This window comes from Tupaia chinensis, unplaced genomic scaffold, assembly GCF_000334495.1.
Source record: "Tupaia chinensis unplaced genomic scaffold, TupChi_1.0 Scaffold138425_1, whole genome shotgun sequence".
In the NCBI taxonomy this organism is placed as follows: domain Eukaryota; kingdom Metazoa; phylum Chordata; class Mammalia; order Scandentia; family Tupaiidae; genus Tupaia; species Tupaia belangeri.
This window is the reverse complement of record NW_006198322.1, coordinates 842,224-856,100: the sequence shown is the minus strand read 5'-3', so window position 1 is coordinate 856,100 and position 13,877 is coordinate 842,224. Positions and strand designations below refer to the sequence as shown.

At 43.6% G+C, this 13,877-nt stretch overlaps 1 protein-coding gene across 1 annotated transcript in view; it reads right to left on the bottom strand.

Moving 5' to 3' along the window:
* UACA (uveal autoantigen with coiled-coil domains and ankyrin repeats) overlaps nt 1–4,177 on the bottom strand; it is a 71,903-nt gene extending 67,726 nt beyond the window's left edge. Inside the window, exons 1-2 of the mRNA XM_006161325.3 lie at nt 3,821–4,177; nt 1,311–1,444 (exon numbers count right to left, since the gene is read on the bottom strand). Of these exons, the coding sequence (XP_006161387.1) occupies nt 1,311–1,444; nt 3,821–3,856 (170 nt within the window). The 5' untranslated portion in view covers nt 3,857–4,177. The remainder of the gene's footprint in view (nt 1–1,310; nt 1,445–3,820) is intronic.
* Nucleotides 4,178–13,877: the final 9,700 nt, after the last annotated feature.

Sequence of the window (13,877 nt, the reverse complement as noted above, 5' to 3'; positions counted from 1 at the left end):
CTCCTGCCACTTTTCTGCTGTAAACATTCTCATTAAACTAATTACCCAAGTACATAAATGGATTGGGGGTTGGTGGGGGTGCTGTAATTTACAGAATTCTCCCAAGACAGAAAGCTCGGGTTTATACCCCGACTCTGTGACTTTTCATGAATTAGACCAAGTCACTTTACCTCAGATGAGTTTTCTTATAGAGTTGTTTCAAAGATCAAATACGATAAAGAATACAGAAAAGCTCAAAAATAAAAAAATGCACCAAATAACGGCAAGCTGTGGTTTGCCACAGGACCAAGACAGCCAGACCACTGGACAGTAATGTAGTCATCTCTCTAGACTGAAGACCTTTCAAACTGAGAACAATGATCAGTTTACCTGAAAGATTTTGTATGACAGGTTTTGGTAGAGACTTAAATAAAGTCACCTATATTTATTGCAGCATTATTCACAATTGCTATAACACGGAATCAACCTAAAAGTCCCAGAACAGATGAATGGATTAAAAAATGTAGCGCACGCACACACACACACACACACACACTACAGAATACTACTCAGCCATGAAAAAGAATGAGACCCTGGCATTTGATCAAAAGTGGACTAATATGGAACACTTAATGCTGAGTGAAGCAAGCCAGACTATGAAAGAGAAACACTGTATGTCCCCACTTAATATACACTGAATGTCTGCACTCTATGACAGAAACTGAAAGGTGGGAAAGTAGAATGGCGCAACTGTAGATAACAGAGACCGCGTGGGGGGTTGGGTGGGAGAGACTGAATCAAAGGTGAATAAAAAGAAGAAACAAAACCATTTAATGAATACAAAAATGGAAAATTATCTGATGATGACAATGTATATGGTAATATCTTTGACTGGACTAACAATGTTCATACTGAAGAGAAACACTGTATGTCCCCACTTAATATACACTGAATGTCTGCACTCTATGACAGAAACTGAAAGGTGGGAAAGTAGAATGGCGCAACTGTAGATAACAGAGACCGCGTGGGGGGTTGGGTGGGAGAGACTGAATCAAAGGTGAATAAAAAGAAGAAACAAAACCATTTAATGAATACAAAAATGGAAAATTATCTGATGATGACAATGTATATGGTAATATCTTTGACTGGACTAACAATGTTCATACTGGGAAAATCCATTTTGTATGCTGTAAAGATATACAGCAATTGCATGTAAAAAGAAGAAGAAAAGGAAAGAAAAATAAATAAATAAAATCATTAATAACCACAATTCACAACTTTGACTTGTTTTCCAAGGTCTACCCAGATTCTCTGCAGTTGGTAATACTTACGCAGATCTGCCTTCCACATCAAGTTTGCCTGGGTTGACTCCCTTTTTAGCAAGGATTGAGGACACTTTTTCTACATCACCCCTTTCTGCTGCTTTCATCAATCGATCATCATATTTATTCCAATCTGCTGCATGCTAAGAAAAGAAGAAAAAAAAAGGTAAACATGGATACCAGAGTAGTAAAATTTCCTAAAAAAGAAAGAAAAAGAGAAAACAGTTCTGCATAATACGTCAGTTTTCCAGCTTTCCTTCTCCCTGCCATGCTAACATCACTAGAACAGTTATAGAATCTTCCCAAAACATATAATGTAGCCAAGAAATATTTTGGATCATACTTTAAGAAAAAGCATGTTTCTCACGTTCTCTGCCCCATTCTCTTGGCCTTCGGGAGAGAGAAGAAGAATGAATACTTGTTGAATACCTACCCTGTGTCAGGCATGAAAGTCTCAAATCACCCTCTTAAACTAAAATGATCATCTCCATTTAACAGATGGGAAGTTAGGGCTCTGGGGATTTGAATGACTTACATGGTCAAGCCCAACCACAATTTCTGTAGTTCAAAATAGGTGTATTTTTCCTGTTCCCTAACTCACACTTTCAGCTTTGACAAATCTAAACTTGAAGAGGTTTCTCCTAGAACCCTTACTGCACTGGAATTCTGTGCATATATTTTAAGAAACTAGCCCCCACCCCAACCCCCTCATTCACACAAACACGCACACACACACACACACACACACACTTAATTAAAAGATACTATTGGAAATTTTATTTATGGAGCCAAATTAATCACACACATACACAATAGTGAAAACAATTCTCTATTGTGATGAAAAGAAACTTCTACATAGAAAAAATGACTCTAAAGTATTAACTACTTAAAAATTAAAAAAAAAAAAACGGGATTCAATGTAACTTGTTCTCTCCTCTCTTTACATTCGACATGCACTGCTTTGGGGAAAAAAAATTTCTTATTTTAACAAAATCTTCATGTACATGTTTAAAACATCAGATCTACTTGATCTACTAGAAGATCAAAGGTACTTTTTAAATTTGGAGGACTTATCACATAATACACACTTTCTGTTAACATATCTTTAAACTATGATTGGTGAAAATATATTCAAGGCATTCTTAAGTCAGTAACTGTGATCTTTTCTCAATAAGCAGAAATGTCAGAACACAAAACTAAAATGTATCAATAAGTCATTCACACAGGTAAGAATTTTAACTTTTAAAAATAGCATACTGGGCCAGCAAGCAGCATGGTGGTTAAGGGCGCTGGACTCCCACAAGGCTGACTGTGGTTCAAGTCCCAGACCTGGTGGCTTCCTTTCTCACTTTCCCTCTCTCTCACTCTGTCCCTTTCTGATCAAATTTAAAAAAACAAGCAAGTAAGTAAATAAGATTAAATAAAAATAATTCTAAAAAACAAAATCATACTAACACTGCTAAATTCTGTGCTATATCCAGTATCATTTCTAGAACAGCAACAACAAAACTACATATTTTTACTTAATATGTAAAAATAAATCAAAATCCTAAGCATATAAATACCATAACAAATCTCCAGGGGGAAAAAAGTGAACTGCTTGTACATCCTCTAAATGTTTATGATTCAGTATGATTCTTTTATATCTACTATCCCCTCTAAATTAAAAAAGTGAAAAAAAGAAACCCACCATCACCAATTTTGTAGTTAAATAAGCAAGTGTTTAACTGCAAAAGTACTCATTAAGTGCTTGAAGTGGAAATGAATATGAGATTTGAATAGGAAATAAGATAAATTAAGATTTGAACTCACTCCTGAAATGTAAACCATTTCACGGAGCCTGGGCCAGGTACCCACACCTCAGAACCTGGCCTTAGATTAGTTTCATCTGGTCATGAGCCCACTTCCTCCCACTCTGAACGTTAATCTGCCAGCTAAGAAGGAGCACTATGGGCCCCAAGGCTTCTCTACACTTGGGCATCAGGGATCTGCAGCTTTGCAAGGAAGTTTCCCAGCTCAAACCTGGGGGGGTGGGATAGAGGCTCAACAGACACCGTTTTCAAATGCCGAAGGGATTAGGTCTCCTTTAGCACAAAACCTCCGTCTGAATGGGTTCACCCTTGCAGGTAAGCACTAGACTTCTAAGGAAACTTGCTGGTGGAGCTATGTAAATCACAGAACAACTGTTAAAATCCCCAGTAAGGCGTCTATAAACACAATTAAATGTGAGGAGTCCCATTAGCATAGCAGTTTCAGTTCTACACCAAGCGCTGCTTTGAGTTCTGGCCCAGTGGCAGTTAGCAGTAATGCCGGTCAATTATAAGATTCCATCCTGTGCCTTTTAAACCCAGAGAAAGAAACAAGAGCTTCCTATCACAAACTCAATCTGCTAATCCACTAAATCACGAGGAAAATAATAATGCCCAGAAACCCAAACTAACACAACCGCGGACGCTGTCAAAGAACACAGCTCAGACAACCTATGATCCTCGGCTGCCCCGGGCCACTTGGGTACCTACTCTGTTCCTGGGAGCACAGGAAAGCCAACAGCTCATCCTAGACAGCACTGTGCCTCGTCCCCTCACTGCACCGGCTGATCCACTGTGATCCCTGCTGCTCAGAGCCAGCCCCGGGCGCTAACTGCTGAGCTGGGGCTCCGCGGGCCCTCGCATGCTGCGCTACACTTAGCTCGGATCTCTGACTTCGTCGTCCTCGGGGTCCTTCTCTGCCTTCATAACGCTGGAAAACTCTCTCCCCTGCTGTGCGGCACTGGAGTGAGAGCAGCCCCAGGGTGGCTACTGGGACTCCTCCTCTCTCTTATTCTGCAGAAGCTGTCCTTCAAGGCTGTCCCTTCCCGGGACTTGGCATCCTGCTCCCTCCCCACGGCCCCGCGCCACCAGAGCGGCACAACTGTCTGCACACATCGAGCGTCCAGTCAGCAGTGAGCCCGTCTCCCATTGGTCGGATCTATTTTAGATGCTATAGGCTCTGACAGCTGGGTGACAGAAAGGGGCAGCTAAGAATACATTGAAAAGGCATGCTTTTCCTCTGAGTAATGGCTCGCAGGCCTACTGGGCACCAGGACGCCAACATGTTACAAAACGTGCTTTGCCCATCGGAGCAGCTTGTGTGGCACATGACAACGCCGTGAAGAGAGAATTCGCTCACCCCACACGACGACGTGTAAACCAGTTTCAGTCTTGGGATTGTCTAACAGGAAGTTACCATGGCCTGGACAAACAGAGTGGAAACGTCTATTTCAAGCAATGTGTCACCCTTTAATTTAAGGAAACACACGCACAGCGACACGTTCAGACTTTCCCCAGGTTATTTCCTACCCGTCGGTCTCGTTCTGCACACAACCTGGGTTCGGCTTACAGCTGCTGCCAGCCTGTCTCCCCGCGGGGCAGGAGAAGAGCGGGGCACTGCCCAGGCACTAAACAGCAGCCATCCTCACAGCCACTGTCGACACACGTTAAATTTAACCCAGTGCTCTTCTCATTCCCAAGTTTAGCACCCTGCCTGATAGGACAAGACTTTATCAGTGAAAAATCAAATTATCTAGATTCAGGGGATTGAAAAACTTATTAAAGAGGGCAAACAACGCATTAAACAAAGAGCTAGACTGTAAATGACAGTCCACGTGGGCACAAAGTCAGACAACTTTTCTACACTCCGAGACCCATGCTGGCACTGACACGCCTTGCCCGATCAAAGCTGGTGCATTCGTAGGGCAACAGTGTGTGCGTGTGCACACATGTGCATGTATGTGTGTGTGTGTATTGCCATGTTCAAATGACCACGACAGCATGAGACGAAGGTCCACTTCCTCCAGAAGGACGCGTTCGGGAAAACTGCTTCATGGGAACACAAGGTTCATAGGAAGGAGGTCACTGCTCTACCACAGATCACGCTGCCAGATACAAATTCTGCTGTGGGGACCAGCAGTTAGCATAATGGCTATGTCGCTGGACTCCCACATAGTCAACCGCGGTTCAAGTCCCGGACTCGGTGGCTTAAACTCACGCCGGGCGCGTGTGCGTGTGTGCCCAAGATCCCGAGAGGAGAACGGAGGAGAAGGGACTGGTGTGGGGTGGCCATCCCCCCCCGGGGGGGGGGGATTTCTCGCTTTTTGTCTCTCTGTCTCTCTCTGTCTTTCTAGCGAGCGCAAGCGCTCTATAGCAAAAAACCTTTCAAAAAAAAAAAAAAATTCCGCTGTGGACGTCCACAAGAAACCCATTTCCTGCTATTGAACGTAAAACATCAGGCCCCTGTTCTAATTATAGAGCAGGGGAGGTCGTGTACCATGTCTGCTTGTTTCTGTTTGCCATGGGATGCATGCGCTCACCAGAGAGAGACTGAAAGAGGCGGTGAGAGGGGAAATGAGAAATCACCCCTGGGGGGATGGCCATGCCACAGTCCTGTTTCCTTCATTGTCGTCCTAGGATTCTAGGCACACATGCACATGTGACCAGTGTGGGGTTTTGTTTTTGTTTTTGTTTTTTTTGGAGAGGTTTTCGCTATAGGGTGCGTGTGCTCACCAGAAAGACAGAGAGAGACAGAGAGACAGAAAGCAAGAAATCACCCCCCAGGGGGGATGGCCACGCCACAATCCCTTCTCCTCCATTCTCCTCTCGGGATCTTGGGCATGCACGCACACGTGCCCGGCATGAGTTTAAGCCACCGGGTCCGGGACTCAAATCGCAGTCGACTACGTGGGAGTCCAGCGACAGAGCCATTACGCTAACTGCTGGTCCCCCCCAGTGTGGTTTTTTTAAGCTGCCAGATCTGGGACTCAGACCTTGGTCAGGCAAGTGGGAGTCCCGCGCCTTAACCGCATGCTACCCGCTGGCCCCCTGTATTTATTCTTTATTAAACCATGATTTGCTTTTGTTTCTGTTTTTCCAAAATCACAGGAATGCTATCTCAATGCAGTCACTTGGCTGGACCCTGAGTCTCCACCCAATTTATTACGCTCTTCTTCAGAGGAAGTCTGGGATAGAACTCAGGCCCTGCTCTTCAGTTAACAAAGATCACACGTTCTTCCTAGAAATAGGACTGCAAATCAAGGAAACAAAAAGGCTGGGGAAACCACACCATGGAGGGCGCGGTCCTGCTCGGGAGATGGCCCTGTGTGTCTGGTGTACCATGGATGTCCAGGGCGGCCACCTCCCCGTCCCCGTGGTTAATCTGTGTCCTAGTCTCACTCTGCATGGCTACTTCCCAAGACCTCGACATGAACCTGCTCCTCGCTGTCCCTGTGGCCGTGCGGTTCTTCCTCTCATTCAAGTTCTTCTCAAATGCCACTTCTTCAGAGGGGAGTTCTCGGCCCTTAGTTTCTTTCTTTCTTTTTAAAAAATTATTTATTTAACTTTAGCTATTATTATTTTTTAATTTGACGGGAGGAGAGGAAGGGAAAATGAGAAAGCAAGCTGCCAGGTCTGGGACTCGAACACAATCAGCAAAATGGGAGTCCAGCCCCTTAACCCCCACGCCACCTGCCAGCCCAGTCCAGTCCACCTGGCCACTCTCTCGGGTCCTCCCCTTTCTTCGGTGGCCATCGCCTCACAGGTGTGCCTCTCTACTGGCTACCACCTGTCTCCCAGCACCCTCTAATGAGCGGTAACGACGATCTCTGCTAGGTCTCTCTGAAAGCTAAGACTGGTTTTTAAGTAAGTTATGTAGCAGTTACTGGAGTCTCATCCATGCTAAAGACCATAATCCAAATCTGCTCCGGGAACCCTCTTTTCTTTGGGGCTAAATTAAGCAGGCCGGGTCTGGGACATGCATTTACTAGCCACACTGTTTCCCAGTAAACTGTCCCTGCTCAGACAACAAAGGCCTCCTGCCCCGAGGTGCTGGCAGGAGGCCCGGGAACGGCTCAGTCCACTACCCTGAGCAAAGAGACCCGACTCCTTACAGTCACTCGAGGGCCTTCTTCACGTCTAAGCTGCCGCACTTCGGCGCCTCGAGTCTTCTCTGCTCCACACACCCCGTGGGACTCCTGAGAAAGCTGTAAATAGTGGTTAAAGATATGTTCTGGAGTCAACCAAGCCTGCTCTGCTACCTGTCTGCCATGTCCTTGCGGGAGAATTTACTCATCTTTCTTTTTTCTGCCTTTTTTTTTTTTTTTTTAAGTTTTTTCCATAGGGTGCATGCACTGGCCACAGAGACAGAGAAACATAGAGAGGGAAAGTGAGAAATCACCCCCTGCGGGATGGCCGTGCCACCGCAGTCCCTTCTCCTTCATTCTCCTATGGGATTTGGGGCATGCCCATGCGCACGCGCGTGCACCCACACACACACGCGCGTGCCCAGCGTACTCTTCAAGCTGCCAAATCTGGGACTCAAACCTCAGTCAACCATGTGAGAGTCCAGCGCCTTCCCCACCATGCACCTTCTGGCCCAAATGTACTGCTATTTCTAGGCCTCGGATCCCTTAACTGCAGAAGGGAGGACGAATGGTGGCAGAGGGGTAACATAACTGGGCCACACAGGAAAGTCCGGGTTTGTGCCCAAGACCCGCTGCACACCCCAAGCAGGGGCAGGTGTGCACATGCGATGCCCATAACTGAGACTAGATACGGCTGGAAGGCGGACACTAACAGGACCCAGGCAGGAGTGCTGCGCTCGCTCTCTCTCTCTCTCTCTCTCTCTCTCTCTCTCTCTGAATAGGCAAACTTCCAGAGAATCAAAGATAATAAAGAAACTATTTGTATAAAGTCAAATAGCTAATGCCGACAGAAGGCCTCGGCACTGCATCTGGCAGGTAGTAAGGTCCATAAGCAGCAGGCACTGGCGATCGGCAGAAGTGTTCCCGGTCAGAGATACTAAACAAAGACAATCCTTTACAAAATAAACAAAGAAGTAAAATAAATTTCAAACATTTTTTCTGCCTTTCCTATATCAACTGTACCTCATAGCAAATGAATATTTGATGAAGGTAAATTTTATCTTTATAAAGGTATTAGAGCTAAAAAAGAAAAAGAATGAGGGCTAGCCAGGTGGGGTGCTGGTTAAGGCCCTAGATCCCACATGGTCAGCTGTGTGGTTCGAGCCCTAGACCTGCTGGCTGGGAAAAACATGCCAGGCATGTGTGCAAACATGCCCCAAATCCCAAGAGGACACTGAAGGGAGGACTGTGGCATGGCCAATCCCCTGAAGGTGATTTCTCACTTTCTCCCTCTTTGTCTCTTTCTCTCTCGTGAGCACAATGCCCTATAACAAAAACTGGGGGAAAAAAAAAGAATTTCCCCATATTGTGCTGCCTTGTAATCCCTACTCAATTCATGGATCCAGGCAATAGTCCTCGGGGGCTGTTAACATCGCAAATGACAACCTGATCTTACGCACTTGCTGGTGTTCATACACACACCCTTACCTACAAAGCAGTTGAAGGAAACCAGCATTCGTGACCCCAAATACAAGGCACTCTAAACTGAAGGCAATTAAGCAGCAGCAATTGCAGGAGAGGCTACCTGAACTGGCCTTCCTTCCTTACAAGACACCAGAAAAATGTGAGAGAAATGCAGGAAGGGCATGCTCTGTCTTCCCTGTTTGCCTAAAAGCAGGCCAGATAATCACAAAGATCAACAGTCTTCCTTCCTCCACCTGGCTGCTCTCCTCCCATGGCCTGAAGGGAAGCCCTACACTCTCTCTACTGCAGACAGCTTGTATCAGCTCAGGGGCTGCAGCAGGGGAGTGTGGGAGCAGACCTACTCCTGCCCAGCTTTCCTCTGGAAGCCGGGACTGCTTTCCTTTGTCCTGTCACTTCTCTGAAAAACTGTGGCATATATACTCTATGGAATACTACTCAGCCATAAAAACCAACAGAACCCTGGCTTTTGACAGAAAGTGGAAGAATATGGAAGATTTACTGCTGAGTGAGGCAAGCCAGGCTATGAAGGAGAGACATTGTATGTCCCCACTTAACGTATACCGAATGTCTGCACTCTATGACTGAAACTGATTGACTAACGGTTGAACTAACACAAGAGATGGGTGTGACTGTCAGACGAGGTGTGTGTGGAGGAGTGGGGCCTAACGAAGGACATTTGGAGGAGGGATACAGAGGTAGAGTATTGACGGGATGGGGAGGTGTGGTGTTAGCGGTTAAAGATATTTTGATCAACGGGACTGGGGAGAAATGTTCACATATTGAAATGCTCACATTGTAAGCCAAACAATGTGATTGAATGTATATACAAAAAAAAAAATAAAAAAGGCATTGCTCTTTCTTGAAGATCTTATAGAAGCCAAGACTGCAAGCCACTGCCCTGAGTTGCTTTTCACTGATGTTCCCCTTGCAGGACACGTATGCACGTTAATAAACTTGCTTGTTTTTCCCTTGTTAACCTGTCTTTTGTTCCAGAAGTCTATTCTAGGTATCAACTTAAAAGGGTGGAGGAATATCTGTCTAAGCAAAAATGTAAAAGAATGCAAATAAACCTGTAGAACTAACAATTTACAAGAAATGCAAAAGGCAGAAGAACATAATAAAGTACTTGTGATGTCAGAAAGATCCCACATAAAGGAAACTACGGTTTCCTAAAATATGGCCAAAAACACAAGGGACACAAATGAACTTAAAGGTACTAACTTCAGAAACATTATCAACCAATCACACGGCATGGAACTTAACCTTTTCTTAATAAAACAATTGGAAATTGGAGAAATACGGCTATTTTATCATATTAAAGTACTACAGTAAGTTGAAAGTTTCGGTGTGATAATTAACATGATTACTCTTTTAAATTTCTATGTTAGAATGCATATTAAAATATTTTTAAGTAAAATAAGAAGTCTGGTATTTGCTTCAAAAAGAATCAAGATAATCAGGAGGCAAACTGATATCAACAGCACATTTAAACGATTGTACAGCAGGACCAAGTGGGCTCTACAGTGTGAGCATGGTTCAAGACATGAAAATCGATCAGGACAACACCACGCTAACAGTACAAAAAAAATCACATGATCATCTCAACTGATGGAAGCAAAAAAAATCACTTAACAAGATCTGACATCCTTTCATGATGAAAACATTGAGCAAACCACAAATAGGATGAAACCACCTCAACATAATAAAGACTGTATATAATAAAAACCCACTGCTAATATCACACTCAATTGTAAAGAGCTAAGAGCTTTTCTAAGATCACACATGAGACAAAGACTACTGCTTTCATCATTTCTATTCAACATGGCATTGTAGTTGTAGGCAGAGAAATTAGGCAAGAAAGAAAGAAATGATCGCCTCACTAGAAAGGAAGAAGTAAAATCATCTCTGTTCAAAAATGATGTGATCTTGGGACCAGCAGTTAGCGTAATGGCTATGTCGCTGGACTCCCACGTAGTCAACTGCAGTTCGCGTCCCAGACCCAGTGGCTTAAAACTCACGCCGGGCGCATGTGCGTGCGTGCCCAAGAACCCGAGAAGAGAATGGAGGAGAAGGGATTGCGGCGTGACCATCCCCCCTGGGGGGTGATTTCTCACTTTCTATCTCTATGTCTCTCTCTGTCTGGCGAGCGCACGCGCCCTATAGCGAAAACCTCTCCAAAAAAAAAAAAAAATTATGTGATCTTATGTGCAGAAACCCCTTAAAAATTCCACAGTGAAACTTAACAGTTAAGACTAATAAGTAAATATGCAACATACAAAATTGGCACACAAAAATCATATGCATTTCTATACCCTAACAATAAATAATACAAAAATAAAATTAAAAATCAAGCCCACTTGTAGCAGCATCAGAATGAATGAAACACTTGGAATAAACCTAACCAGTAGTTGAAAAGATTTATAAACTGAAAACTACAAAACATTTCTGAAAGAAATGAAAGAAGCCATAAATAGATTAAAAGACATTTGAGTTCACAGATTTGGAAGATTTAATTACTGAGATGTCAGTACTACATCTACAGAGCAGCACAATTCTATTAAAATCCCAATGAGGGAATCAGCAGTTAGCGTAATGGCTATGTCGCTGGGCTCCCACGTAGTCGACTGCGGTTCGCGTCCCGGACCCGGTGGCTTAAAACTCAAGCTGGGCGCATGTCCAAGATCCCGAGAGGAGAATGGAGGAGAAGGGATTGAGGCATGACCATCCCCTCTGGGGGGTGATTTCTCGCTTTCCGTCTCTATGTCTCTCTCTCTGTCTGTCTGGCGAGCACACGCGCCCTATAGTGAAAAAACCTTTCAAAAAAAAAAAAAATCCCAATGACATATTTTGCAGAAATAGAAAAATCCATCCCAAAATTCATGTGGAATCCCAAGAATTTCAGGCAAATGACCTTGAAAAAGAAGAACAAAGTTGAAGGTCTGACACTTGTGATTTCAAAACATATTACAAAGCTGCAATAACCAAAACAGTGTAGTATACTAACATAAAGACAGACACAAAGACCAATGAAACAGAACAAAGAGCTTAGAGATAAGCCCTTACATATATTATCAAGTGATATTTGACGAGGGCACCAAGACCACTCAATGGGGAAAAAGTCAGTGTTTTCAACAAATAAGGTTGGGAAAACTATACATCCACTAGCAAAAAAATGAAGTTGGATACTTATTTTACACCAAATACAAAAATCGATTCAATGGATTAAAAACCTAACTGTAGAGGGGCCAGCAGGTGGCTTGGTGGTTAAGGGTGCTAAACTCTCATGTGGCCAACCAAGGTTTGAGTCCTGGACCTGGCGGCTTGCTTTCTCGCTTTCTCACTTTCTCTTTCTCTCTCTCTCTCTCTCTCCCCCCCGCCCCCCGCCCCGGTCAAATAAATAAATAAAGTTAAATAAAAATAATTCTAAAAAAAAATCCTAACTGTAGAACCCTAAACTCTAAAATTCCCAGAAGAAAACACAGGAGAAAAAGCAGCATTGCAGTGAATATATCAATAGTTCCTTGGATATGATATCAAAAACACAGGCTACAAAACAAAACTAGAGAAATGAGACCATCAAACTTAAAAACTTCTGAGCAACAAAAGAAATAATTAACACAGTGAAAAAGACAACCTACAGGATGTTAAGAAAATAAGCACAAATCGTATATTCAATAATAGCTAAAATATGGGATATATATATTTTTTTTAATTCCATGACTTAACAACCACCACCAAAACAAACAACCAATTTTTTTGAGGGATTTTTGCTATAGGGCATGTACTGGCTAGAGAGACAGAAAGAAGCAGACAGAAAGTGAGAGATCACCCCCCAGAGGATATGGCCACACCACAAACCCTTCTTCATCCTGCTTCTAGGATCTTGGGTAAGCATGCACATGCGTCCAGAGTGAGTTTCAAGCCACCGGGCCCAGAACTTGAACCACGATCGATTATGTGGGAATCCAGCAACACAACCATTATGCCATCTGTTGGTTCCACAAATAAACAATTGTAAAAATGGGAAAAGGGCCAGCCCTGTACAGCAGTAGTTAAGTGCTATGGATTTGGGAACTATCAACAGATCCCACATGGCTGACTGCAGTTTGAATTCTGGCCCCAGAAGCTTAAAAGACACACCAGGTTCATGTACTTGCATGCTCAAAATCTTGACAAGATGGAGAGATAAGAAAAAGAGGATTAAAAAAAAAAAGAAAGAAAAAGAAAAAGGGGATCGTGACATGGCCACATCCCATTCAAGTGCTTTCTCTAGCTCTGATTCTCATGAGTACATGTGCCCACTGCCCCTTTTTATACTAAAGGGGGAGAAGCAAAAGAATTGACTAGATATTTCTCCAAAGATAGTATACAAATAACCAACAAGCAAATAAAAAAGTGCTCAAGGCCGTTCATCATTAGAGAAAAGCAAATCAAAACTCCAATGAGATACAAAGGGAAGAAAAGAGCCAAGTGTGAACAAGAATGCGAACAATTGGAACATTTGTGGTTGCTGGGATTGTAAAATGGGGCAACCACTATGAAACACAAACGATGACTCCTCAACACATTTAAAACAGAGCTACCACTGGATCCATAAATCCCACTTCTGGGTATATATTCAAAATAATTGAAAGCAGAGGCTCAAGAAGCTATTTGCTTGCCCATGTTAACAGCAGCATTATTCCCAATAGCCAAGAGATGGGAAAAACCCAAATATCCACGGATGGGTAAACGATATGTGGTATATAAATGGAATGAAATATTACTCAGCTTTAAAAAGGAAAGAAATCCTGCACAATGCTTACCACCTAGGTGAACGTCAAGGATCCGTTATGCTAAGCAAAATACGCCGGTCACATAAAGCAAATACAGTAGGTCAGCCTGCGGTATGGTGATTAAGGCTGCTGACCCCTACATGCCCATGGTGCGGTTTGAGTCCCAGACCCTACAGCTTGAAAAACTACGCTGGGCACACGTGCATGCATATCCAAAATCCCAAACGGGAACCAAAGAAGGGGTTCTGGCGAGGCCAGCCCCCATGGGTGAACTTTCTCACTTTTTCTCTCACTCTCCCTCTCTCTGGCTTACACACACACCCTCTAGCAAATTAAAGGGGGGAAAAAAAGCCAGATACTGTATGAATCCACCTATAAGAGGTATCTATAGTGGTCAAATTTATCAAAATAGAATAAAATTTT